This window comes from Falco naumanni, chromosome 2 (assembly GCF_017639655.2).
Source record: "Falco naumanni isolate bFalNau1 chromosome 2, bFalNau1.pat, whole genome shotgun sequence".
Lineage (NCBI taxonomy): Eukaryota > Metazoa > Chordata > Aves > Falconiformes > Falconidae > Falco > Falco naumanni.
In genome coordinates, this window is record NC_054055.1 from 850,472 (window position 1) to 875,165 (window position 24,694).

The window sequence follows — 24,694 nt, forward strand, 5'->3', positions numbered from 1 at the left end:
CACACTGGAAGGAAAAAACCAAACCACCCTCGAAACCACCTCCTAGATTTTATCAGATTTTAGATTAACTTTATCATGGAAAAGTATTTAGAAAACAATACAGATATATCAATGATGTCCTCAGCTTACTCTGAAGCTGTATTAAATGCAAATGCAAATGGGATTGGGACTTAAAGACTGGGAGTCTCCTGTTCCAGTGCTTGCTGTTTATCTCCAAAAAAAGAAAGCATGTGTAAAGTACTGGGTCCGCCCGTGGCTGGGATGTTGAGGCCTGGAGGAGCAGGGTTGCGGGAGGGCTGCAGGTCTGTGAGGGACAGCATGGGGACATGTGAGGGGATGACATGGGGACATATAAGGGGGGGGCATGGGGCCTTGAGTCCATGAGGGGACAGCATGGGGACATGTGAGGCGATGGCATGGGGGTGTTTGAGGGGATGGCATAGGGGTGTGAGAGTGTGAGGGAATGGCGTGGAGAAGTGTGAGGGGATGGCATGGCATGAATTTGCGAGGGGACAGTGTGGGCATGTGAGGGGATGGCATGGGGACATGTGAGGGGATGGCGTGGGGGTGTGAGGGGATGGCATGTGGGCTGTGAGGGGATGGCATGGAGGGTGTGAGGGGATGCCATGTGGGCTGTGAGGGGATGGCATGGGGGTGTGAGAGTGTGAGGGAATGGCGTGGAGAAGTGTGAAGGAATGGCATGGCATGAGTCTGTGAGGGGACAGTGTGGGCATGTGAGGGGATGGCGTGGGGGTGTGAGAGGATGGCATGGGGGTGTGAGAGTGTGAGGGAATGGCGTGGAGAAGTGTGAGGGGATGGCATGGCATGAATCTGCGAGGGGACAGTGTGGGCATGTGAGAGGATGGCATGGGGACATGTGAGGGGATGGCATGGGGGGTGTGAGGGGATGGCATGGGGGTGTGAGGGGATGGCATGGGGGTGTGAGAGTGTGAGGGAATGGTGTGGAGAAGTGTGAGGGGATGGCATGGCATGAGTCTGTGAGGGGACAGTGTGGGCATGTGAGGGGATAGTGCAGGGATGTGAGGGGATGGTGTGGGGATGTGGAGGAACGGCGTGGTGCCATGTAAGGCGATGGCACGGGGCTGTCAGGGAACAAGCGCCAGGCCGTGAGGGGCGGGGCGGGCACAAGCACCGCGCGGCGCCGCCTCTCTCTTGTTTGTCCCGGCGCGGCCGCCGTCCGCCCGCCCGCCCGCGTCCCGCCTCGTTGCCATGGCGGCGGGTTGGCGGCCGCGGCCCTGAACTGCGCGGGAACCCGCCCGCCCGCGGCCTGCTCGGCCCACCCCTCGCCGGCCGCCATGGAGGACGAGTTATACCTCGAGAACATCGACGAGTTCGTCACCGATCAGAACCGCATCGTGAGTCCCGCCGGCGGGGCTGGGGCTGCGCAGGAGGCGCTGGGGGAGCGGCGGGCCGCCGCCGTTGCGGGACCCCTCGGGGGGAGACACCTTCCTTCCCTCCCCCCGCAGCGTGGCTGCCGTTTGGGGGAGGCCAGCCTGCATGTTTGGGCGCTTCACCCCCCAGCCTCCAGCCTGGGCCACAAGCCCTGCTCTGGGGGTTTGCTGAGGAACCGGGGAGGGGCTGCAGTGGCAGGGCCTGAGGTGACACCCGGCCCCCTTTGCCTTCCACCCCAGCTGGGTGAAGCCCAAGGCCGCAGGGAGCCGCTTTCCGCGGGCAGTGGGGAGGGGAGGCAAAGGCAGTGTCCCCCCCCCCCCCCCCCCCCCCCCCCCCCCCCCCCACTCACCCACACCTATGGGACATGCGTGTGTGCCCGTGCCCCGCTCGGCGGGCTGCAGAAGGAAGGAGCATCTGCCTGGCCCCTCAGGGCTGGCTGCTCGGGTTTTACTCCTCTTTTTGGGGACGCATGTGCAGTGCCTGGCAGTGTTTGCTTTTCCAGGGGTCACGATGTAGAGTTAATGTACGCTTTCTGTCAAGCCAGACATCTCCTGACAAGCCTTTCTTGTCAGGATTTTTTTTTCACCCTTTGACTTTTTAAGTTAATGTCTCTGAAGGGGATTGGTAACAGCATCATTTATATCACAGGAAAAGCAGCTGTCCTCAAATTCCTTATGCTGTCTAATAGGTGAGCTGTTTTTCCTCAAAACAAAAAAGCACTGTAGTGACAGCAGTGTTTTTAGTCTGAGATATTGTTGCCTAAACTCTCCAGTTGGCAACCTCTTGATTTAGTTAAACAAGAATATGCACAAAGTTTAGGTCAAGCTGACCTACTCCTTCAAGTCGTTAATGCTCAAGTACACACCATCTCACTGTCATCGAAATTGGTGACTGAAAGGACTTCGAGCCAAGGCAGCCAGTCTCAGGAAATAACAGATAATGATAAGAGCACCGTTATGTAAATTATGCAAAAAGAAGTCGCCAAGTGAAAAAGTTCAGGCTGCAAGAGGAGACAAACTGATAAGGAGTTGCAATCACTGATGTGCAGTAGAAGTGAGAAACTTGTAACCAGTCCTGTGCGTGAATGAAGGTGAACATGTAATGTACTATGAATACGCAAGTGCTCTGCTGTCTATAATGTGTACACTCAAGTAGCTTGGTGTGCACGTTAGGAGGAAGGATCCCCCATGCACCCAGTGCTGTGGTAAACTAATGTCGGCTTTCTGAACGATCATTTGGTTTGGAGAGATTTCCTGGTTATGATTTTTGGTGTCAGTATAAATGCAGAAGTGAATGAAACTGTTGTTTCTGTGAAAGGTTGAGGGAGTCTGAACCACTATTTCAGCTTAGAAGTAAAATTACTACTTACCGCCTGTAGCCTCTTAAAGCCTTGTTGTTTCTAGGAAAGTTCAGAAAAATGGTAGGCATGTGTGTATGTTTCTTTCAAACAAAATAAAGGTTTTGGCCTAAAAACTGCTACAGTAAGGTTGATGCATCTTGTCTATCAAAGCAGTTGTATTAACATGAGCTGCCTATGTCACTACAGTTTGTTTCAGTAAACGGCTAGACTAATAACAATTTATTTGTTGTATTTGAGATAGGAGAGGCCCTGGCCTGGGGATTCGCTTAAAAAGGCAGAGCAGGAGGAGAAATGGGTATAGAAGACATGCCTTGTCTGAAAAATACAGAAAGTCAGCAGCAGGGCTGGGATTAGACCTATAGTCTCCAGAGGTTTTGTCAGACTTGTGTTGCAGCCAGAGATCCGTGTCTCCATGACAGGGGAGGGCGGCAAAAGTCCAATAAATTCTCAGAAGCAATAAATGCTTCTCACAGTTTAAAATTGTACTGTTTAATTCTTTGTTACAAAGCTAAGCAGTGCAGGTGTTTTCAATGGCTTTTATTTACACAATGGCATTTCAAGAAGGCGTTCCCAAAGCCACACCTTTCAGGGTGGGTAGTTTGTCCCAGTATCTCAGGGAGTCAATCTACTCACTGAAGCACAGGTGGGTGGGTGTCCATGTGCTCTCACTTCTAACAGGTTTTGTTGTGGGTTTCTTGGTGGTATGTGCGTGTCTAGAGTTTGACTTGCACATGAAACAAGCAAAGGATAGGAGATTTTCATACTAAAGTGGATTATTTTTTTTTCTCGTTACAGGTAACATACAAATGGCTAAGCTATACTCTAGGAGTTCACGTCAACCAGGCTAAACAGTAGGTATCAGTGCATCCTGCAAACTTTTTGTTTTGTGGCAAAGCCTTGTTAATTGCAATTTTCATTATTGTGTTCAGTGTATTAAAATGGTCTCTCTGGAAATATTTAAAAATCCTGCATGTCGTCTTAGGTACAGTTGGTTATGTTATTCAACGTACCTTGCTCCTCCTGTAGGCAGGTGTCGCCTTGACTTTGATGAGAGTTGCGCTTTAGAGAGCGTTGCTCAGCTGGACACCTGATGCTGATTTATATCATAAATACTTCGGTCAGAATAGATGTTGTAGCATTATATTACTACAGAAATGTGTGTCGCTCCTTTCATTGTGAAACACGGATGTGCTTACTGAACTTGGCTCCAGTCACGCAAACAGAGCTATGCCCCTGTGAGAATCTGCCACTCCATATTCCAGCTTAGGAATTGGTACGTTATCCATGGATGTTGCTGGGAGCAGTCGGGTTTACACTGACAGTAATTGCAGCTCATGTGTATGGCAAATGCACACCCTCTCTGATCACCCTGCTGCGTAGTGCATGACCTGTTATAAATACCAGGCTGAACAGGCACAGGTGAATGTCTGAAGGATGGGGAAGTCAGCTGTGCTGTCAGAATATTTTTGCCTCTCCGAATTTAGCATAAATGCGTAAACTTCTCTTGATGTATTTTGAAGAATAAAAATTATTGTAACCTTTTAAATACCATATAAACCAAAGAATGAGCTCTCAAGGATTCAAGGCTGTTGCTACACAGCAAGGTAAAGTTAAGCATGAGATCTGAATGCTCTGTGAGAGTGGCAAGTCTCATAATACAAATATTTTCTCTCCTTGTTTCTGGCTGTGGCTTGGACCTAAAGGGGCATTTGCTACATACTCAGCTGTAGTGTACTGAGCCCAGCTTCACCTGTCTTGTCCAAGCTACTATAATATCAACTTGGGCATCTAACATAATGAAGATGTTTTGTCTCTGTACTCCATGTGTGTGAACAGTTTAGATGATGCGTAAATCTGAGTGTGCTTTAGTGATGGTGTAGATGTGACTGGAGAGCTCTGCTGGGAACAGTTCTGGTCATATTGTAAACTAGAAGGAGCCAGAAAACTTTTGAGGAAGGTGGCCCAGGTGAAGCAGGTGCACCTTCTCATACCCTTGAAAACAACCTGGAGCTGGAGATCTCCTGTGGCATCTTTGTGCTTAAAACTCTCTCCTAGAAGCTGAAAAATGCCTGATAATGCAAGTCAATTATTTTAGTGATTGTGCTGGCTGTGACAGCACGGTAATTGCAGTCTGGCTCTGTAGCAGTAATGATCTTCAAGTACCTTTACCAGATAGTGTCTTTGTGGAATGTGCAGTAGTGTCCCTGCCCAGTTATGTGGGACACTCCTCATAAATCAGTGGTATAAGAGGAGTCGAAAGCTTGAGTCTCAGCTCAATCTTGTTATCACTAATCATGCTCTTTCCTCCTGTTTCTTATTACCCTGTGGGTGGATGTAACTGGGATTGTATATATACACCTGGCAATGTGATTATGTACCAAAAATCACCAGTTCCTCTCTCAGGTGTTTCAGAATGCTGGGTTGTAATGAGGGAAACGGCCTTTCTTGAGGGGAGACTTTGGAACCAGCAGCCTAGAGGATTTGAGACCATCTGCAACCAGCTATTAAAGCTTTTGAGAGCGTGTATGCATTTCATCTTTGGTTTTTATAGTTGTTGGGCTGAGATTCTCCAAAGTGGCAGAGAATGAAGGTGTCTCAGTAAGATTAATTTAGTCCTGGTTAAAATAACTTATGTGCTTATGTGAAAAGTTTCCATGTCAGGCTGCCTTTGCTCTTTTACGTAAGCTTCACGGAAGGGGTGGTGATGTGCTCTTTCCTTTCTAGGTGATTAACACTGTTTTCTTTTTGTGCAGGATGCTGTATGATTATGTAGAGAGGAAACGAAAGGAGAATTCAGGAGCTCAGCTTCATGTCACCTACTTAGTTGCAGGAAACCTCATCCAGAACGGATACGTTGTGAGTGTTTCGTTTCTTGAGGGTGTCTGCGAGCTCTTTGTTCTTGTATCTTCCACCTTGTTTTGTAATCTTTGGGTCAAAAGCTGAACTTGCTCTCTTTTTCCAGTAACAGGCGCAGTGTGCTAGGTGTTCTGTACATGTACAAAATAAGGCACTATCTCTGTCCTAGCATACAAGTAATGGGGAGGAAAGATCAGTTGGTCATGATTTGATAATACAGTGCTGAATAATGCACCAGGGGTTTTATTTAATTGACTTAAATCCTGTTTCCCGTCATCTCTCAATCTTATCGCTATTATTAAACAGCAAAGATTGTAATACAGTCCAGAGGGGCCCTTGTGAGATCAGCAAATCCATTTCCCAGGTTCTTCTGTGGAGTGGGAGTGTGCTAAGTAGTGTTTGGAAACAGCCTGGAATTCAGTTAGAATAATAAAAAATAATAAATAGAATAATAAATAAATAGTTGACGTTTTCTCGTTAATTAAATCATTTTTTTTATTCTGGTGTGCAAGAGAAATACAAGTTTATTAACAGTATTTTGTATTTAAAATCTTTGACTTAATAAGCAAAGGAATCTCTCCTTAAATGTTTTTATTTTTTCTTGTTGCTGCTTGTCAGATTTTCAGGAATGTAAACTTAAAATTTCAGACAGGTACCCCAGAGGTTTTTGAAAGATGATAAGCAAATTGAGCGCCTGTTTCCCTTTGCTCACGGAATAATTTAATAGTCAAACAGTAAATGCCTTTGACATTCCCCTGGTGTCTAGTCATATCTTCAGATAACCAAATATCTCCTACAATACAGTCCACAGTCACCACTTAGGATTAGTACATCTCGGGGTGTCCTGGCTTTTATTTGTTAATTGGGGAAAAAACTCCCAACAAACCTTTTTTCTTTTTTTTTTTCTTTTCCCTAAATAAAAATTCTTGCATGCATAGAATATTCTCTTTAAATCTCCAAATCGCCCCGAAACAGAAGGTAATTGCTTGCATTAGTTGTGTATAATGGAATATATTTATTTAAAGCTGTACAGATAGGGTGACATTTATAGCCTGAGTTTAACAGGTTTTCCCCTGATTTAATAACAAGGTAGCATCTCTTAGCTCACTAGAACTGGCCAGAGATTTGCTAATGCATTTTATTATTTTTAGATTTGCCATAATGTGTTCAAAACGAACAAGTGAATTCTGAGAGTGGAACAAGTAATTTATTGCTTTTATTTTTTTTTTAAACCTTACTTTAGAAGCTTGTATATCTACCAAGGGAAACATATAAAGATCACTCTTTCCCCCCTTTTTTTTTTTTACATATCTTATTTTTTAAATACTGCAATAGCAGTGACTGCTAAGAAGGGTGACCTGCAGGCTCAGTAAGTTGTTAGGGGTAGAGATGAAGCAGTGTCAGGGTTAGGAGTGCCACACAGGAGTTTAAAGCTAGCCAGAGGAGGTCAGATCAGGAAGATACTTCCAGAAGATGTGCAGGCATTGGAGGAGCTGGTGGATAACATCTGGCACAAGTCAATTTTGGGTAGGTAAGCGATGCGAGTGCTTCAGATACAACCCTGTGCTTGCTGGTAACCCTGCACTACTGTCTGCTGTCAGTAGGTGTAGCCACAAGGCTGTGGATTCAACAGCAAGACTCATCTGAAGGAGATACGGACTGAAATCACTCACAAATAATTCCTATTGTGTCTTAAGCACTGCGCACACTTTTCCTTACTGATTTTTATTAGCCTCAGTGAGGGACCCAGACAATCTTTGTTTACTGTTTCAGGTTGTCTACATTTTCTTGCCTCTTACTCTTTTGATGACTAGTCTGTGGTATCAGTTAAACACAATATTAATGACTGGATTTTGTCCAATCTTTGGATACTCTACTTTGAAGCCTGTTAAATGTCATAGAGCAGATATAGTCCTTGAAGACTGGCCGTAGAGCTCATTTCCAGAAACATGCATTTCTGGGTTTTAAATTAATGCTTAATTTCTCATGACGTTTTGCTTGTCTGGTACAGTGTCTGTGCTACAGGTTGCTGCATTAGAGTTTACTGGCAGTCTAAACATACGTGGGTGATGTGGGCTTGGACAGCAGATTTCTAGCAGTTGGGTCATCACCTGTGTTAGTTTGCTTTTCTCCACTGCACTGTGCAGTTGTTTAGTTCTTGTTTCATCTGTGTCTCATCTCCCAGTGTCAGGAATGGAGGATGGAGGATTTCTATTTGTAGTGACCTGTGAAACGGTCCATTAGAAAAGTAGGAAGATGGAGCTTTAAAAACTAGTGGCTGATGACTCTTTAAAGGCATTGGCAGTGTTCTTTGCAGCTATAAAGGCGCACCTATAATGGGTAGACTTTCTTACTCAATAAGTAACTGAAAATATTGGTCTTAAAATTTTAAAAGATTGCCATTTATTTGTTTTTTTTTACAGTGCCACAAGGTTGCAGTAGTGAGAGAGGACAAACTCGAAGGTAAGCGAACTGTGAAAATTATGTGGTTTTAACTTTTTTCTTTGAAAGAACAGCAAAGTGAGTAAAGCTCAGAACTTGCCATCTGCACGTAAATGCCTAGTCAGGCTGTTGGGTTTAGGTGTGTACATTTTGTACTAGCTTTTTCTCAGAATTTTGAATATGTGAGCCAACAGCTAAGTTCAGACTTGTGATTTGGGTCTAATTATTTTTTTTATGTTGAACATTTTAGTCAGAAATTATTTTCCACCTCCCTGCCAGTGACAGATGGTTCCTCCTTAAAGACAACAATATTTGAGTAGGGTACAGCAGTGTGTCGCAGTTTTAGAACAGTTCCACAGGTAATTCTAGTTCTTGGTTAAATCCAATTGCAGTCTTTGTTTGCCCCAATGATGTGGGTGTTAGTTAAGTGTCTCATGAGAATGTTCTCACTTTTGTCTGGAGTATTTGCTTTCACAGTAAAAGGTGAAAAACCCCACCATTGTAACACTGCTTCCTGCAGCTGCTGTCCATGCACTGTCAGTTTTCTTGCCATCTTTCCAGGTCTGGTCCTGCTGCTGAGATCTGATCTGTAGCAATTGAAACACAACTTCAGGCCCTTCATCACTTTCAAATAGCGTCTTTGGTATTTGAGAACATACTGTGGCATTTGTGACCTTAAATGTCCATGCTAATGATGTGACTTTGTTCTAAAGACCTGAATTATTTTCCTTTTTGAAGTCTGAAGTGGGTTTCTTACTAAAGCTGCCCTCATCAGGGTAGTAGGTTGTCAAGCAGTACAACTACTATCTGTCGTGTTTGTTGAATTATCTGTGCTGCATAATATTCTGTTTTGCTGTGGAGGAAAGGGTTGTTCATGTTTTTTGTATTAGAAGACAGGCCAAAGGTATGACTTAAATTTGGAAGAGGCTGAGATTTTTGATGGGAGTAGGGCTGCATAGTCTAGGACTGGCCCCAAGAAATGATTACTGTGTGTATTTTTATAGTGCCTAGAAGCTCTGTCTCAGACCAGGTCTGTGTGGAAAGAACAATATAAGCAATGAACAAAGAATTCCTAAAAACCAGCCCTTGTCTCAAGAGGGTTACAGTTTAAATAGCATAGAAGAGACAAAGCATGTATTCCAGCAGGCTACTAGAGATGACACAGTGATGCTTGTTGATATGGTGGATACTACCTTAACAGCAGAGAGCAGTTCCAGCAGGGTAGAGTTATGACCATTATTTTCTTTCTTAGCCTTAGGCAGTCATATAGATATCTTGGATTCCAAACACTGGGTATTTTGAAGGTAAACACAGAGAGATTGCTCTTAATTCAGTTATGTAAGAACGAAGAGTGTGTAGTGGAAAACATGTTTGACAGGCTTGTGGAGTCTGTTACCTTGAATTCTCAATTCAAGTGCTCGCTAAGCATTGGAAGAAGGTACAATTACATGTTTTTATATTCAGGTCCTTGCTGTCAAGTGGTCTGTCAGTCTTGCTCCATCCGTGGTGAAACCTGATACTTAAAGTTGCCACCTGATGCCGTAAAGGCTGTGCTAACAGAGGACTTTTCTTCTTTTTCCCCCCAGCAATGAAGTCTAAACTAGCCACGATTGCAAGTGTGCACGTGTACAGCATTCAGAAGGCCTTGCTGAAAGACAGCGGACCACTCTACAACACAGACTATGATATTGTCAAAACAAACCTGCACAACTGCAGCAAGTGAGTTGCCTCTTGGTTTTTCTTCTTAAGCTATGTGATTTGAGACTGATGAGATGTTGCTACATAGCGCACTTCAGCAGAAGGCAATGGTTACCAGATATGCCTGGATTTTTAGAAAGCTAGATAAAGATACCTTCCAAGTCATGCCAGACCAGTCCCCAAACAGCACACTGTATGATTGTTTTATAAACTGAGCTATTTCCAGCTTACAGTTGGTTTGCTTGCTCCGTTACTCCAATGGGCAGGCTGTTCCAGTACCTTTCTTCTCTGATGACTAGAAACTTTTTCCTCATTTCATTTCCAGGCCACGCTTAATCATGACCATTTTTATCCATTCCTCAGTCACAGAGTAAGATAAATCAAAACAGACTTAAAAAAACATGAGTGATGTGCTCAACAAAGTGCTAACATGAGCTTGCCTTCTGTTTTGTGAGACTGTGTTTTCATCCACTGGACTGATCCACCTCTCTGAAGGTGTCTTACAGGAACTCATTCTCCACGAATGAGAGCCTGAGGTGTAGGAGAAGCTTAGAAAACAGAACAAGCAGCACAAGTGTCCTTCATAGCTGAACTAGAGAGAGGCAGTCATAGAACTCAGAGGGACTCTGGTCTCCAGGGGTCATTGTCTCCCCTCCTGAACGGTGCCTGGCAGCTGTGGCTTTTCATTTATATGTTGTTTTCACCACGACAGCTTCAGCTTGATGTAATCAGGATGTACAGTGCCATGACCAATCTGGTTTAGAAGGAGGATGCCTGAATGTTGTGTCATAGAAAGAGTATAGAATTTGAAAGTAGAAACGTAGCTGTCATCAAAATGTTGACAAGAGTGGCTGAGAAATTAGTCTCCTAGAAGCTGTGTATTTCAAGTGTGAATGTCAATACTCTGATAAGTGCCTGAAAACCCTGCCTCGGGGAAGGCACATGCCATAGGTTTGGCAGCAGTTGCCTTGTTCCAGCCTGTTTACTCTCAGGCGGCCTTGCATGGTGATACTTAATGTCTTAGAGGAGTCTGCCTTTGGGATTTGTACATCCAGAAGGTTTAGACAATTCAGATTCTGAAATAGCTTTCTGAAGCCTATGTGTAAATCCCTGCCTGGCTTTGGAGCAGAATTTCCCAAGCGAACTAAGAAAAATTTAACTTCTTCATTTGTTGACCTGGCTGAACTGAATTCAGGCTGACCATGTTCCCTCTCCCTTGCCAACTACGTGAATTGTCTTTTACACTTGGGGCAAGATTTCTGCAGTACCTGCAGAAAACGGAGGTTTAACTCTGTGCATGTTTATAGTAAACAGAACATGCTGGCTTCTTAGACCTCCCTGTCAGTCCATATATCTCACAAGCTCTGGAGCAAGGATCTTTATTCTCTTCTGTGTTTATGTGGGACTTGTTACACCGTGAAGGTGGCGGAGGTAGCTAGATGTACTAATATAAATAACTGGATTTAGTGCATGTTGCTAATGTCAGCTTTCCAAGCGGAAGCAGCTCCTTGCTCACAGAGCATAGTCCAAGCATTGCTTGTTTTTCCAGTGTTTATTTAGTGAAATTTGGAACAAGCCCATAAGCTATAGTCACACTGCAGCATTAAGGCAAGCTAACTTGGAATGTGTGAGGTTTAGATGTGCTTGCTGCACGGTCAGTATAACCGTTAATGATAAAATGTGATTTGTAATCTGGAGGGTTGGTGGTGTTGCTTATTGGTGTGTTTGGAGTAGGAGTGAAAGCTGTCCAGACAGCCATGATGACCGTATTGAAACAGATTATCAGTATAAAGGAGAGTAGAAATATTTTTCTTCAGTGTCGTCTTTCCTTCCTTTAAAGGTTTGAATGTCAAGAGATTGCTGCTGCAGCCTAAAAATGCTGTAGAGGTTATGTTGTTTTGTTGATACGTTACAGTTCCTGATCAGAGTAGAAGTGGACTGTGCATGTGAGCCACTAATGCTGAGGCACAGAAATTAATTGGCAGAAGACTGGTTTATTTCTTATGCAAATAAAAATATGCTGTGTAATTCGGTGGATTGGAAGGCGTGAGTCTGTGCTGTCTTGTGGCATTTCTGTAGGAAATCTGGAAAGCCTTGCCTGTGATTTGCACAGTGGGGAGTACAGTTCAGTTATTTTTGGGTACTGCTATTCCTGACTGTCAGTGAATTGTATTGTAACTGTGAGCACATCATTTAGTTCTTACATCCCCATATCCCCAAACAATCACGTTTCAGACTGTTACAAGCTGAGATGTGTCTGTCTACCAGTTATTACATGGAAATGACTTTATATAGTTAAGTCTGAATATCATGGATATCTTCTGAGCCATTTAAGTAGTTTAGTTTCAGTTGTGATTTACTTACCTGGCCAGCACGACTGTGGCTGCTTGTTGCAGCAGTAGTGGACTCTGTCAAAGCATCTGAAGGTTGTAAATGTTTTAGATCATCAGACAGCCATACAATTTATGCTGCAAACTTTAGAGAGCGTAACCCGTTTAGGAATAAAATGCAGTCCGCTCCCTGTCCACCCTGGGTGTGGAGACAGGCTTTTCCTCCCCCCATGAAATCTGAACAGCTTGTTTAGCGTTTGAATGCTCTGGCTCTTGCTGACAGGTTCAGCTGATCTGTTCAGTTGAGGTCTCCATCGCTCTAGTTCTGTGCCAACTTTTCTTTCTTGTCCCCCGCACAAATTAAAATGCTCTTTTTCCCGTAACAGGAGAACACAGGACCAAAGAAGCAAGGTGCTACCGGGGAGGAAACTGAGGTGAAAAATAAGAAGTTAAAAGGCTAATTAAATTTTTCACTCCATCACACAGGTTTAGTGCCATTCAGTGTGCTGCTGCGGTCCCCAGGACGCCAGCCGAAGTTTCTCAAGCGCAGACGTCTGTGCAGGCTGGTTCCCAGACACAGAGTGACACGAATGCTGTCAGCGTACCTGCGATCAACAGCCACGGTCCATCGACTGCTAAACAGACCTCACAGCAGCCCAAAGGGATCATGGGAATGTTTGCAGCGAAAGCGGCGGCTTCCAAACCCCAGGACACAAATAAAGAAACTAAAGCAGAGGCTAAGGAGGCCCCAGGTGTAAGTTACCTCAGACCCTTTGGCAGCCCTCTGGGTTAATAGCTTTAATGAACCGCTCTTCTAGCTTCACTCTTACTCGACCTAAATAACCTGAACCGCTGTGGTGCAGCTTTGTCCACTGCTTCTAGTGCTGAGCTTGCTGTCCACTGGGAATGCTCAGTCACTGTTTTCTAAGTATTTAACTGTACAGTACAGACGTGCCTTCTGTTAGTCATCGTGGGCAAAAATATATTGTGCCACACTCTTGATCTATCCACAAAAGTCTATTTGCCCTAACTTTGATGCTTTGACATTCCTCCTGGAGCCAGGTCTCCAGTGAGTGTAAACCAGCATAGCTGTGTTATTGAGACAATTGTTCCATTGTCTTCAGTTATGCCAATATATACACCGGTTGAGGATCTTGCTCTCTTCATTGTGCTTAAAAGGATTTGTTTTAAGCAATATGTGAAACGTGAGAAGTCCAGGTCTTAAAAGTATCAAGGTGTTTAAACTTGGTCTGTGAGGGAAGTTTCAGAGCTTGACCTGTGCAAGACTAAATTGTTTATCTTCTCAACTGCTGGTTTTTCCAGGATAGGATTACACTTTAATTTTAATTAGTATAATTGTTTTTGAAGCAATGTGGCCAGTAAATGGGTATTAAAATGGTAACGTTCCCTGCATATGGTTGGGCTTTTTTATAACAGCTGAGTACATTTTAGTTCATTTTTCTGATTTTTATAGTGAATTCAGAACTGCTGAAATATGCGTGTCTGAGTGTTTTGGGAACTTTAGTGTCTGGTTGCCTTTTTTTGCATGAAAATAAATGGGATTAGGAGGCCAAGCTTCCTTAGGTGGGTGTTTTTTGTGTGTGTGTGATTTTTCACTTTGGTGGCGGCTGTATTAATGGAATAGAGCAGTGATATTTTTTGCAAACGGCTCAGCAGAACAGTATATGTGCCAGAGTAGCTGGATAAAGTCTTCATGGTTTGGCCAATCTGTGTTCTTTCCTCTGTCGGTTACTGTGAATTGAGACACTGATAGTTTGAAAAAAGAACAGTTCTTTACTGGGAACAGACCCAAGTCCCAACCACTTATTTCAGTAACACTGTCAGCCATCAGATGGGAAAGTTACCCAAGTTAGATCTGAAGGCCTAGCTAAGGAGTTCTAAGTAACTTGCTCTCGATCCTTTGATGCATGTAATACCTAGCACCTTCAAGTTCTCCTAAATGGATGCTGACATCTAAGACACTGAGTAATCAACAAATACATATTTGTTTCGCTTGTCCAGAAGCAGCACTATGCATTTTGAGGGATGTGTTGCAGGAATAATTCCTGTGGTTACTCCTCTGTTTGCTTCTAGGTGTCTGCAGTCAGCAGCAAACCACCAGCAAAGAGCAGCATAATGAACAACTTCTTTGGAAAAGCTGCCATGAGTAAGTACTTTATAACACCCATCTGTTTTCAGCAACCATTGTGGTCAGGGACCAGCCTGCTGTAGTTTAAAAAAAATATATATCCTGAGGGATATTGAAATTCTCTTTCTTTTTAAAATTGTCTTTCTTTTTTTAAGCTATTAAAAAAATTAAAATTAAAGCAATTAAAACCCATCAGTAATAACGAGCATCTTCTTATACAGCTGTGATGGGAGCCATAAACAGAAAGGAATGGAACTGTTCATTCCCACCCTATCAAACTTGTTGGATTTTCTTTATATCCCCTCTTTTCTTATACTTTTACATACTATTCTTCTGCTCTTTTTGACTCAGAGGGGTTAATGGTTTTGTATGCAGCTCTTAAGGCAAAAATTAAGTTTTAAGTGGAATTTTTCAGACAAAAATCTTGCTGGATGGAGATCAATTAAAATGACATATTTGTGCAGACTAACCCAGGAAGGATTTTTAGTGCAGAAGAAATCTGATTTAAAGTGAGTAGTTCTGGCTGGAAGCTTAGCTATTGGTAGAGTGTTTGCCAAAACCTGTTATGCAGGGTGTGTTAATGATGCTTGCTTTTCATCACAAATCACTATGGAGTCTACAGTTAGATTTAGGGTTAATTACTGAAAACTGAAGAGCTAATAACTGGAGGATGAAAATGAGGGGTGACCTTCCCCTTTGAGCAGGGGTTTGGACTACAGGTGGTGGCTTCTGGAGGTCATTTCTGACCTAAATTATCCAGGTCTGAAGGAAATATGCTGAAGCTTTTAAATAGACATTGGAAAAGGACTGTAGGACCTTCTTCAAAGATTCCCTTATAAAAACGAGTATAAGAGGATTCAGGGAAGAGTTACTGGGAGAGAGTAAACAGCAAAGTTCACTTTTTATCAGACATCTGTCAGAGGTAGCAGAGTACAGTTCCAGCGCTGAACACATAAGGCACAGTACTGTTGGGTTTCTTTGAGTTCCTGTTTTTGTGAGACTGAGGGAGCTGAGGATACTCTCAGCTGAAGCCTCACAAGCCTAAGCAGAGTTACTACCATTAACTCAAGTAAATTCTTCAGTAAATTCTTAAGATCTGAGAAGAGCCCTAGACCAAAGTTTGTATGCTGAAAACCCAAGAAGTTGAAATTGTGTGGTAAAGATAACCCAGTGGTGATGGAGAAAGCTTTGTGGATGCATTTTCACGATTTCCAGTGAGGTTCACTTCTCTGCTGAGCCCTGTTGGGGAGCACTTCAAGGAAGTTTGTGAGGTAGCTGCAGGGAAGGAGCAAACTGAGAGAACTGGAAATGATTATGTGTATAGAAGAGATAGGGTGATTCCAGGAGTAAGATTTATTCTCTCCATGTTTTACGTATCTCCTGGCTTCAAAGATTTCACTATTGCCAGAAAGTCCTGATTTAACAGTAATTGGGTCCTTCGACTTTCTGCTGTTGATCATAAATAAAAGAGCTGTTGTTCAAGTTCTTATGTATGCAGTGTTTTCCCTTGCCTGTTTTCCAGGCAGTATCAGAAAGGCGTTGGAATGAAGTCTTAGCCATCTCGGCAGCCTCTGTTCCTGTTGCCGATGTAGTTGATCTCATCGTTGAACACTTGTGTCTTCACTCGTGCATCTTGTGCTTGGTTTCTAACTTGTCTGCTCCTCTCTTCTGGTGAGGTGTGGGTATAGCTGCTGAGTGAAGCTCACAGACTGTAATTAGGTGCTAGTGTGTTAACAGCATTACCTATTTGCTTGATAAATATTATTTTGCTGTCCACTCCCACCTGCTGCCTCTTCTCTGGTACTAGATTAAGCCTTTTGAAGCAGAATTGTCCTTGTATGTGGTGCCACGTAGGCAAAAGAGGCTGGTTCTTGATCACATCGGGGTTGGGGTGCGAGGAGAAGCCATTATATTACTGGAAATACTAATCGTGGGCGCTAATGTTATGCAGGGTGGGGACTGCACACGCCTCTCACGGCTCATCATCAGCCCTGATTTTCCTGTTTCTGAGCAGTTTTTTGTTTGATTAAAACTCTTTAATTTAGAAGGGGCCAACCGACTGTAAACATTGATGTGGTGTTATGCTAAAGGGGCTGTCTAGAAGAGGGGCTCCTGGCCCTTCTGCAGTGCCTTATGTCTTGGTGACTGTAAGGGGTTCTGGCACTGCCTCCTGTCCCTCTTCTGCAGAGTTTAACTGCTGCTGTGCCATGAGTTACAGCAGAACCAAAACGGTAAATCAGCTAGAAATTTAAGGATGCCCTTTTTTCATGTATGACACAGCTTGGTCAACCTAGAGCCCTGATGCTTTTATACGTCCTCTGTAGTGTTTTCCACGTTCTTGGTGCAAAGTGTTTTGTTTAGCCAACTCCTTTGCAAGTTGTCATTCATACTGAATGCCCAATGTTTGTTCTTTTCTAATGTTTTATTCACAGACAAACTCAAAGTTAACTCTGTGCCTGAGCAGCCAAAGGAGGAGAAAGAAGTAGTCAAGCCTTCAGTTCCTGTGGCAGAACCAGAGTCATCCCCTAATACTGTAGTAGAGAAACCAGGAAGGAAAACAGAGTCTGCTAGAATTCAAAAGAACAAAAAAAGGTGGGCTGCACCATTCAGGGTCCCTGTAATCTGTTAACCCACTTGTTGATGGCCTGCATGGAGCTGGCTGGTCATACAATGCTGGCTCACCTCCTGTTTCCAGCTACTAAATTGCATTAACCTGGCTAAAATTATCTGTCCTAGAATTCTTTCCTAATATTTCTTTTCCATTTAGTGCTGTAGATGCCTTGGGGCCACTTGTGCCATTGCAAATGGGAAGGGCCACGGTCCAGGTAGTCTTCTGTGGGAGGGGGTGGCTTTCCATGAGACAACCTCATGCTGTGAGCAGACTTAGTATAGACCCCGCAGGCCATCTGTGGGGGCTGGCAGGGGCACCTGTACTGCAGGGAAGGTAGTATATTCCCAAGCTTATATGTACACAGCTTCCAGCACACAAAGTTCTGCTTGTTGATTTCCATAGCTAATGTACTGCTGCTTTCAATGCCGCTGGTTTACTTTGGGCTGAGACTCCAAGTAAATTTTAAGTTCAGCCCTTTGTGTTTAATCCAACCCAAACTGACAGAGACAAAAAATCATTACAGTCTGATGGCTCTCTGGTGGCCTATGAGTAATTAATTGGTGGTCTCAATCTATTTCTAACTAAATAGGTAAGCACACCACCCAGCCCACCATGGCAGTTGGTGCTAACTGGTCTTCTTATTGATAGTCTTAGTCAAAAAGCCAAGGGCCTGGAAACTGCATGTTGGCAGCGTGGTGTTGGGAAGGCCACTTGGGCTGTACCAGCTCTATGAGGATACGTGGGCCTTTAGCCTCCAGGCTTGTTAGTCTGACACGTCTCGCCAACATTAAAAAGAAAGAAGCTATTTTATTTTTCCAGTAGTCTTTAAAAATGGCTCCAGGATTCTGAGACACTACCTCATAGTCAGTCAGTGGCAAGCAGTCTGTCAAAAGAGCTTCTGAGCGATGCTGTTGGGGACATTAGTGTTTGGGAGCCTGAGCTATAGAGACAAGATCAGAAGTGCACTCTTGCCAGGTTGCTCTGGCCAAGCTAGGTGAGGTACTGGGCAAAACGAACTGCAGAGGGGCTAAAGAAATCCTCCTTGTTTTGGAGGACTGGGTGCAGGTAAGGATGAGAGGCTTGAAAATGCTCCTGCGCCTATGCCTGATTGTATAGGTGAGTGTATTTCAGCATATGTGATGCTCATGTTTTTAAGAGGTACGGAGGCATTTGATTTCCTTGCTAGCAGCACTTAAGTCAGGAACACGCTCATCTAAACGTGCATGATGCTTTTGTGCGCACACAAGAGGTAACCTGCGTTTGTTTCCCTTTTTTTTCCCCCTTTTTTGTGGCAGTAAAATGAAGAGCGTGGACAAGTCGGATAATGAGGAAGAAAGAGATCCCGAAAATCTAAAGAAAAAGAGGAAGCGAATCAAACAACTTCAATCTGACAGCAGCGACGAGGAAGGTAAAAAGATATGTAAACAACCAGACATGTAGGTCAGGGGCCTGATTTCAACAATATTACTATCTAAGGCTGTTGGTCAATGACTTGAGGGAATAGTTTAGAGGACTAAAGACCGTGCAAATGGCTGTAGCTTGAGCTTTCTGTTTATCTTGTGCTGCAAGCACTTGGGCATACAGTTGAGATGCCTCAGTCATTCAGTCTTTGTTTTAGCTGAGCTCAGATCTGGCTGTCTCCTCACCAAGTGTGCTGCCAGTCACACTGACGTGTGGGAAGGAGGTTCTCAAATCTCTTGTGAAAGATATCGCGCCTTCCAGAATTGTAGGACTGGTCATAACTGGTTTATTTGGTGAGTAAACACTCACAAAGTGACCTCCCCCCTCCCAGGGTCATTTTTAGTATCTTTAGTCTGTCTGTTTATAGAAATGCTTTGGAAGAGAGCATTGGAAGCAAGATAATAGAGAAACTGGAGGCAAAACAGTTGAGCCATATCCGATGCGACTCTGCGTCTCCTCAGTGGCTTTTGGCTTTGATAGGAGTAGGGTGCCCAGAACATCGCAAGATTTGGGCTTATAATGAGGAACAGCAGGGCTGGATTCCAAAGAATTTGGGTAATTGAGGTGACAAATGCCGTTCAATATAGATAACTGGAAAATAATTTGGGATCGAGCTAGGGAGTATGTGCTAAATGGAACAGTCATCCAAAAAGCTGATCAGGAAAAGAATTTGGGGATCATTATGGACAAATAATTGAAACCACCAGTTTGGTGAAGTAAAAAAAGGTGAAACGGCAAATAGGTCTTATTAGCAAGGAGGTGGACTCCAGCAGGAGAGCTAAAGCTGCTTATTTGGTGTGGCTAGGACGTGAGAAACAACCACGAAATTAAGAGAACATGTAATACAAGTTAGAGAGGCAAATACTGTTGCATATCTTAGCAGTCCTCATGCCACCTTAGGCCTATTTTCATGGCTTCTATTCTGCCTAGCATAATTTCAAGTGATCTTTGTCATCAGGCATCCATCACTTCTACTCGGACTATTCCACAGGATGATAAATCTCTCAGGAAGCTGTTCTTCATGATCAGCCTTAATTTCATCACATTCCTGTGTGCAGCTCCTTGTTTGGCCATAAAAAAGTATATATGCCCCCACTCTTTGGTATTTATTTCTTTAAATGTTTGTAAGCTATTATCTGGTCTTTCCATTTACTCATCACTCAGCCTACTGACAAGCTGCGTTGTTTAGCTCTAAGAGGGAAGATTGAAATCAGCCCATTTAGCCACTTGAAGCGCTGCTCCTTGCTGGGCTGGAATCTCTCAGCTCACCCGTTCTCTGCTAGCGAACGCAGGCAGAAAGGAGCCCCGTGCTTCGGCTGTGCGGTAGGGTTGTGCAGTGAGGCCGCTCTTTGGAGTGTGGAGGCTTGTTGGTTCAGTCTTCTTTGTGCTGCTGTGAGTTGGGGACCCCCAGCCCCCTGTTTTCGTGCCAGTGCTCTGAGCACGCAGCAAGCTGAGAGGTGACCGCACACTCTGTTTTCCTCGTCTATTTCTGTTAGAGCTCTTTTAATCCCCTGAGACTAAGAGCCATGCCCTAAGAGTTGTAAATTGAGGAGTGCTTTCTGTAGAGAGTACTGCAGACTCCTGCTTGCTGCCTATCCACTTTTGAGTTTGAATATTAGAACTTTCTGGTCTCTTGTTGAATACCTGTATTACCTTAGCATGTGCTGAATAGTAAATGCCTTTGAATGTGGTGCCTTCGGTTTTCATTTGGTCCAAGGTGTGGTCCAAGAGTCTCTGTGTATACCACCTCCGTGCTCGCAGTAGGTCTGTTTAGTTGTTCTGCCTCGTTTCATCTGTGCTTTTAAGTGTGAGTTAACTGGCTTTGCGATTTGAAACCATGGGTCTGGTACTCTGGTCAGGTTGGGACCCAGTTGTCTTATTAACCTCTTTCTCAGTAGCTTTAGGCATCAAAACCAGTACAAGTAAGACTACCCACCTATTTGTCTGTTAGGGAGGACTGCGTTTTGGTTAACTCCTGTTTAACCTACTGGAGATGTACGCAGAAAGTTTGAGTTTCTGTTTGGAGAATTTTCTTGTTGCTCATCCCGCATAGCAGTCCTCTTTGTTCTTTCCATTATGTCAAGCACCAGCTTTGTGTTGTGTATTAGAATTGTAGATTTATGCAAATTATAGCTTGTGTCTACCAATTTGTACGTTACTCAGATTAGCTTAGTGCTATTCCCCCTTTCAAAAAGGAAAGATGAGAATCTTTCTGTTCTTCCTTTTTAAGTTAATGGCTATCTAAACCACCCTGATAAGGTCTGCATTCAGCGGTTTGGTTCTGCTGCTTGCTCTTCTGAATTCAACCGAATGAAAGAAGATAGATTTGAACTCTTTGAAATAGTCATGCTGAATCCAAACTGGTAATATTTACATTCAGTGTTCAAGTATAAGAATGTAAGTTGGATGAAACAAATAATATAAACAAACAAACAAAAAAGTACAGCAGATGGATTTTGAGAGCATTTATCTTTGGAAAGGTTGGAAATGGGTTTCTGCAGAGAGCAGGGGCAATTTTCATCAGCAGCATCAGTGAGCAAAATGGGGCCTGGAGTGACATTGTTCCGTGCTGCATCCCTGTGGGAGCAGGGAGGAAGGTGCCATATGCTGCACAGCATTTGGAAATCGCTGCCAGACAGGGCACAGTTCATCCACCACCTGTGTAACTCCCCTGCAGATGATCAAGGGGTAAGTCTGAAATATGCAAAATGCAATATGGGAAGCTGCACCACCAGAGCAGATATCAAAGGCTAACGGTCTAGCTGCTACTTATGCTAACGCACCACGCTAACCTGGCTGACCTCCGCTTGAAACGAACGAGGAGGTGCTTGCTCAGGCTGCTCCTCGCAGCTCGAGGAGGCATGGCCTTGGGCAGGGGTGCTAACCTTTCCTGCGGGTGCAGCTGCAGATAAAAGGGGACGCTTGTCTGCAGGCCCTGCGGTGATTGAATGGCGTTCAGACAGGGCTCCACCTGTGTAACAGCTAGTAAAACCGCTGCCCTTTTTCAGGCAGACTTAGCCACATTTTGTGGGTTTGAAATGAGGTCCGTATGACTGATGCGAAGCATATAGGCGCTTTTATGTCAGGGCAAGCCTTTTGCGTTGTTCTATATTAGTCTGCTCTTAATGTACTGAAAGTAGCCCAAAATAAGCTCTTCTTGCACAAGTGTCAGCACATTGTACCAAGTTGAAAATACGGAGAGGGCATAAGGCACAATCCTCTCCATTTAAATGATTTTTTCATTAAAAAGTTATATTGGTATGAGGGTGCCTTAGTCACTGCAGGTTGTTTTGCTTCCAGTGCCAGAATAAACTACACAAGTGTGTCCACAGAGGACAGGAGGTTTTGGCAGCTTCAGCTATACCAACACAGGCAGCATTTCGCGGTGTTGACAACTGTTTTACAGCCACTTTGGAGAGTGATTTCAGTGGCACTGTAACCTACAAACTCTATCAGTTTCGGAGAGCTGCAGCAGAAGCACTAAAGCTTCTCACAGTTTTTCCAGGCAGGGTCAGAGCAAACCGAACAAAGCCAGGATTTACATCTTTGGTACATCCAATTGCCCAACTTGTATCCATTTCATGCAGCTGTTGCTGTTGAGTAAACTGTGGGCAGCAGCTAGAGGTTGACTCAGGAGTTATCACATGTCAGAGGGCTGTGTTGGCTAGGAGAGGATAATAAAGTAATAGAGCCACAGCCTGATGGTAGTCCGAAACACTCTGACATGGGGAGAAGGTGCCTTCTGCCTGCCAAAAGCTGGGGGAACTTGTTGGAAGGAGGCTGAAGAAAAGCACAGACTTCCCCCAGGCAAGCAGAGTGGAGTTGACGCGCTGAAAATATCTTCACCAGTCTCTGCTTGAGCACAGCAGAGGTGACAGTTTTTTGCCAGACTGGTTTTCAGCCCCCTTAGCCTATGCTCTCTTAAAAATATTTTCAAATTGATGTGGCCAGCCTGGGTAGCCTGTGAGCAGCTTTGGTGCTGTGCAGTATACGGGCACTTCAGTCTGCAGTTGCTCTGAGACTGATAAATATTGAGAATTTTGAATTCCCTGCAGCTCCTTGACCACCCCAGCAGTTAGCACCTTAGAGCAGACCCGTTGTTTGGTTTTATCTTTGCACAGCTGCCAGACCCAGCTCTTTGGAGCAAGGTGAAATACCGAGTCATGTTATCCCACTGTTTGCATTTCTGTGCCTCACTTACTGAAGTAGTTAGGAGGCTGAGTCCTTGTTTGAAGAATGTAATTTATTATTTAGCCTTGGCAGCCAACCACTGTTTCACTTGAGCCCTTCTTAACCTATGAAGGTCAGTTGGCCACATGCCTGGCACAGTCATAACTCTTAACACTGACCTAATCGGTTGGGACAGCTACAGATCCAGAATTCATGTTACGACGACAGGATGAATGCAGCCAGCAAAACTGGGAGGAGAAGCCAAGCAGGCACTCTGTCCTCCTGTCCAGCAGCATCGTTGTTATTGTTAAGCAATAGGTCAGATGAGGAGTTTCTTCCCCCACATTCCTAGCTCTCCCCCACATTTGAGGACTTGCATGGCAGCATTTCTCACTGGGATTTGGCGAGGATTCCTTAAAGCCATTTAAATTAGTCATGGTGCCTGCTGTGTGGTGCAAGGTGCTGCTCCTTCTCCTCTTGCCCTGCACTGCACTGATTTTACTTCACCGTCACAGCTCTGTCCCTCTGCCAGCCCCACAGAAGAGTGACCCTGACTTTCTCGTTTGTCTGTAAGCCCTGCTACTCGCGCTAAGTCCTGCTAGTCCCTGTCTGACATTGCTGGTAGAGGCTCTGGAGCTGGTTTTGCTCTGTACAGATTTCTAAAGGTGGCCATGACTATTTCGGTCAATTTTGGCATTGGAAGGATTTCATTCTTTGTCGGTGCACCCAGAGGAGAGTATAGATGATGGCAGATGAGAGAATGGGCTTAGGTTTTTAGGGTGGTTTGGTTTTTTGTTTGTTTTTTCAAATGAAAAGCTGGGGTGTCCCTTAACAGTTTTTTAGGACGGGTAATAGCATATTGCATTTAATTCTTGGATTAAGGTAGTTCCAAGCTAATACGTGGACTTTTCGGGATGTGTAACACCACCTGTGAAGCAATGACTGTTTTACCAATGTGGAGAGGTAGAGAAACTAAGGTGATCCAGCGATTTGGGAATGTGTAGTCTTAAACCCTGACTCTTTCAACTTCTAAACAAATTACAGTCCCTCTTTAATGAGCAAGTGAAATAATTTATAGCTAAAACATGCCAGTTTCTGTGCCTATTCTTAAGGTTTCATTTGGTGGGGCTGATTTTGGCTTACTAAAAATCCCAAATGCCTTTCTCCCATCCTATCCCACCCTCCTTCCTTTGGGAACCGCAGCACATAGCACCTTAGCATGGGGTGAGCTGTCTGGCTGGAGGCTGACCGCTTCAGATGGTTTGTCCTGACTTGAATTAAACAAATCTGAGCAAGAACTTGTAAACCTTGATATAAATACAGTTTACAAGCAATTTCTCTGAGTTAAATGAAATTATTTGAGACAAAAAGGTAGCTGCGAGGGGGGCATTAGACTCGCGTGTTATCAAGGTGTTCATCTTCTTAACAGATGTCCCACCATCTCCCACACCTGAGGAAGAGAAAGCTCCTTCTCCACCTCTTGTACCTGCTCTGAAAAATGAACTGGAGCCTGCATCCACAGAGGTAAGAGCATATTAGGATGATTAACTTCTGGGTTTTTTCCGATTTGATGGGTAATGCCCGACCACTTTTCAGATGCTAAATGGGAAGTCCTGTTTGCCTATCAAGTCCATCACATCGTCCTGCTTGAAAGAATCCACCACGTTCACTAGTTCGTTAATTTTCTAGACTGTTATTTAACTGTAGCTTTTTTGCGGATGTAGTGCAGTTTTCTGTTTTCTTCTCTTTCTCCGTCTTGATGGTTCTATGAATTGTGGCTCATATTTGAATGCTCTTCCCTCTGAATCTTGGCCTCGGGAGTCAGGGAATGGCCAGAAATGAAACTGGAGACTCTCGGTATTCAACCTTGTATCACAGGGAAGCTGCTGTGTAAGGGAGGTGAGCTGCGGTTGGCAAGCAGTTAACCTCTGAGCGGAGAAAATACGTGTAGTTTTACTGTGAGCTCAGCTGTTTGTCACAGCTGGAGTTCTGGTGTCTTGCACACCTTGTTATTTCCCCATTCTTTGGCGGTATGATGGGACAGCTCCGGTGCCGCCTTCTCGCATAACTAAACACAATTCAAAATGTCGCATGCCCCAGAAGAGGAATGCGTTCCCTGTGCTGGCAGGCAGGAAAGCTTGCTGTCTCATTTAAGTTGTATTTTGTCCTTCTGAAATTTGTCCGGGTAGGATGGGGAGAATTGT

The 24,694-nt window shown here is 44.2% G+C and overlaps 1 protein-coding gene across 2 annotated transcripts in view; it reads left to right on the plus strand.

Annotated features, from left to right (window-relative positions):
- Positions 1-24,694, plus strand: part of POLD3 (DNA polymerase delta 3, accessory subunit) — a 46,312-nt gene that overhangs the window by 15,102 nt on the left and 6,516 nt on the right. Inside the window, exons 1-10 of one of the 2 annotated variants that reach the window (XM_040583808.1) lie at positions 1,218-1,376; positions 3,569-3,624; positions 5,527-5,629; positions 8,053-8,092; positions 9,658-9,790; positions 12,586-12,853; positions 14,194-14,266; positions 16,681-16,840; positions 18,155-18,267; positions 23,920-24,014. In XM_040583808.1, coding sequence (XP_040439742.1) covers positions 1,317-1,376; positions 3,569-3,624; positions 5,527-5,629; positions 8,053-8,092; positions 9,658-9,790; positions 12,586-12,853; positions 14,194-14,266; positions 16,681-16,840; positions 18,155-18,267; positions 23,920-24,014 — 1,101 coding nt within the window. In that variant the 5' untranslated portion in view covers positions 1,218-1,316. Of the gene's footprint in view, positions 1-1,217; positions 1,377-3,568; positions 3,625-5,526; positions 5,630-8,052; positions 8,093-9,657; positions 9,791-12,585; positions 12,854-14,193; positions 14,267-16,680; positions 16,841-18,154; positions 18,268-23,919; positions 24,015-24,694 lie in introns of those variants that run through there. The other variant, XM_040583809.1, reaches the window with a different exon arrangement.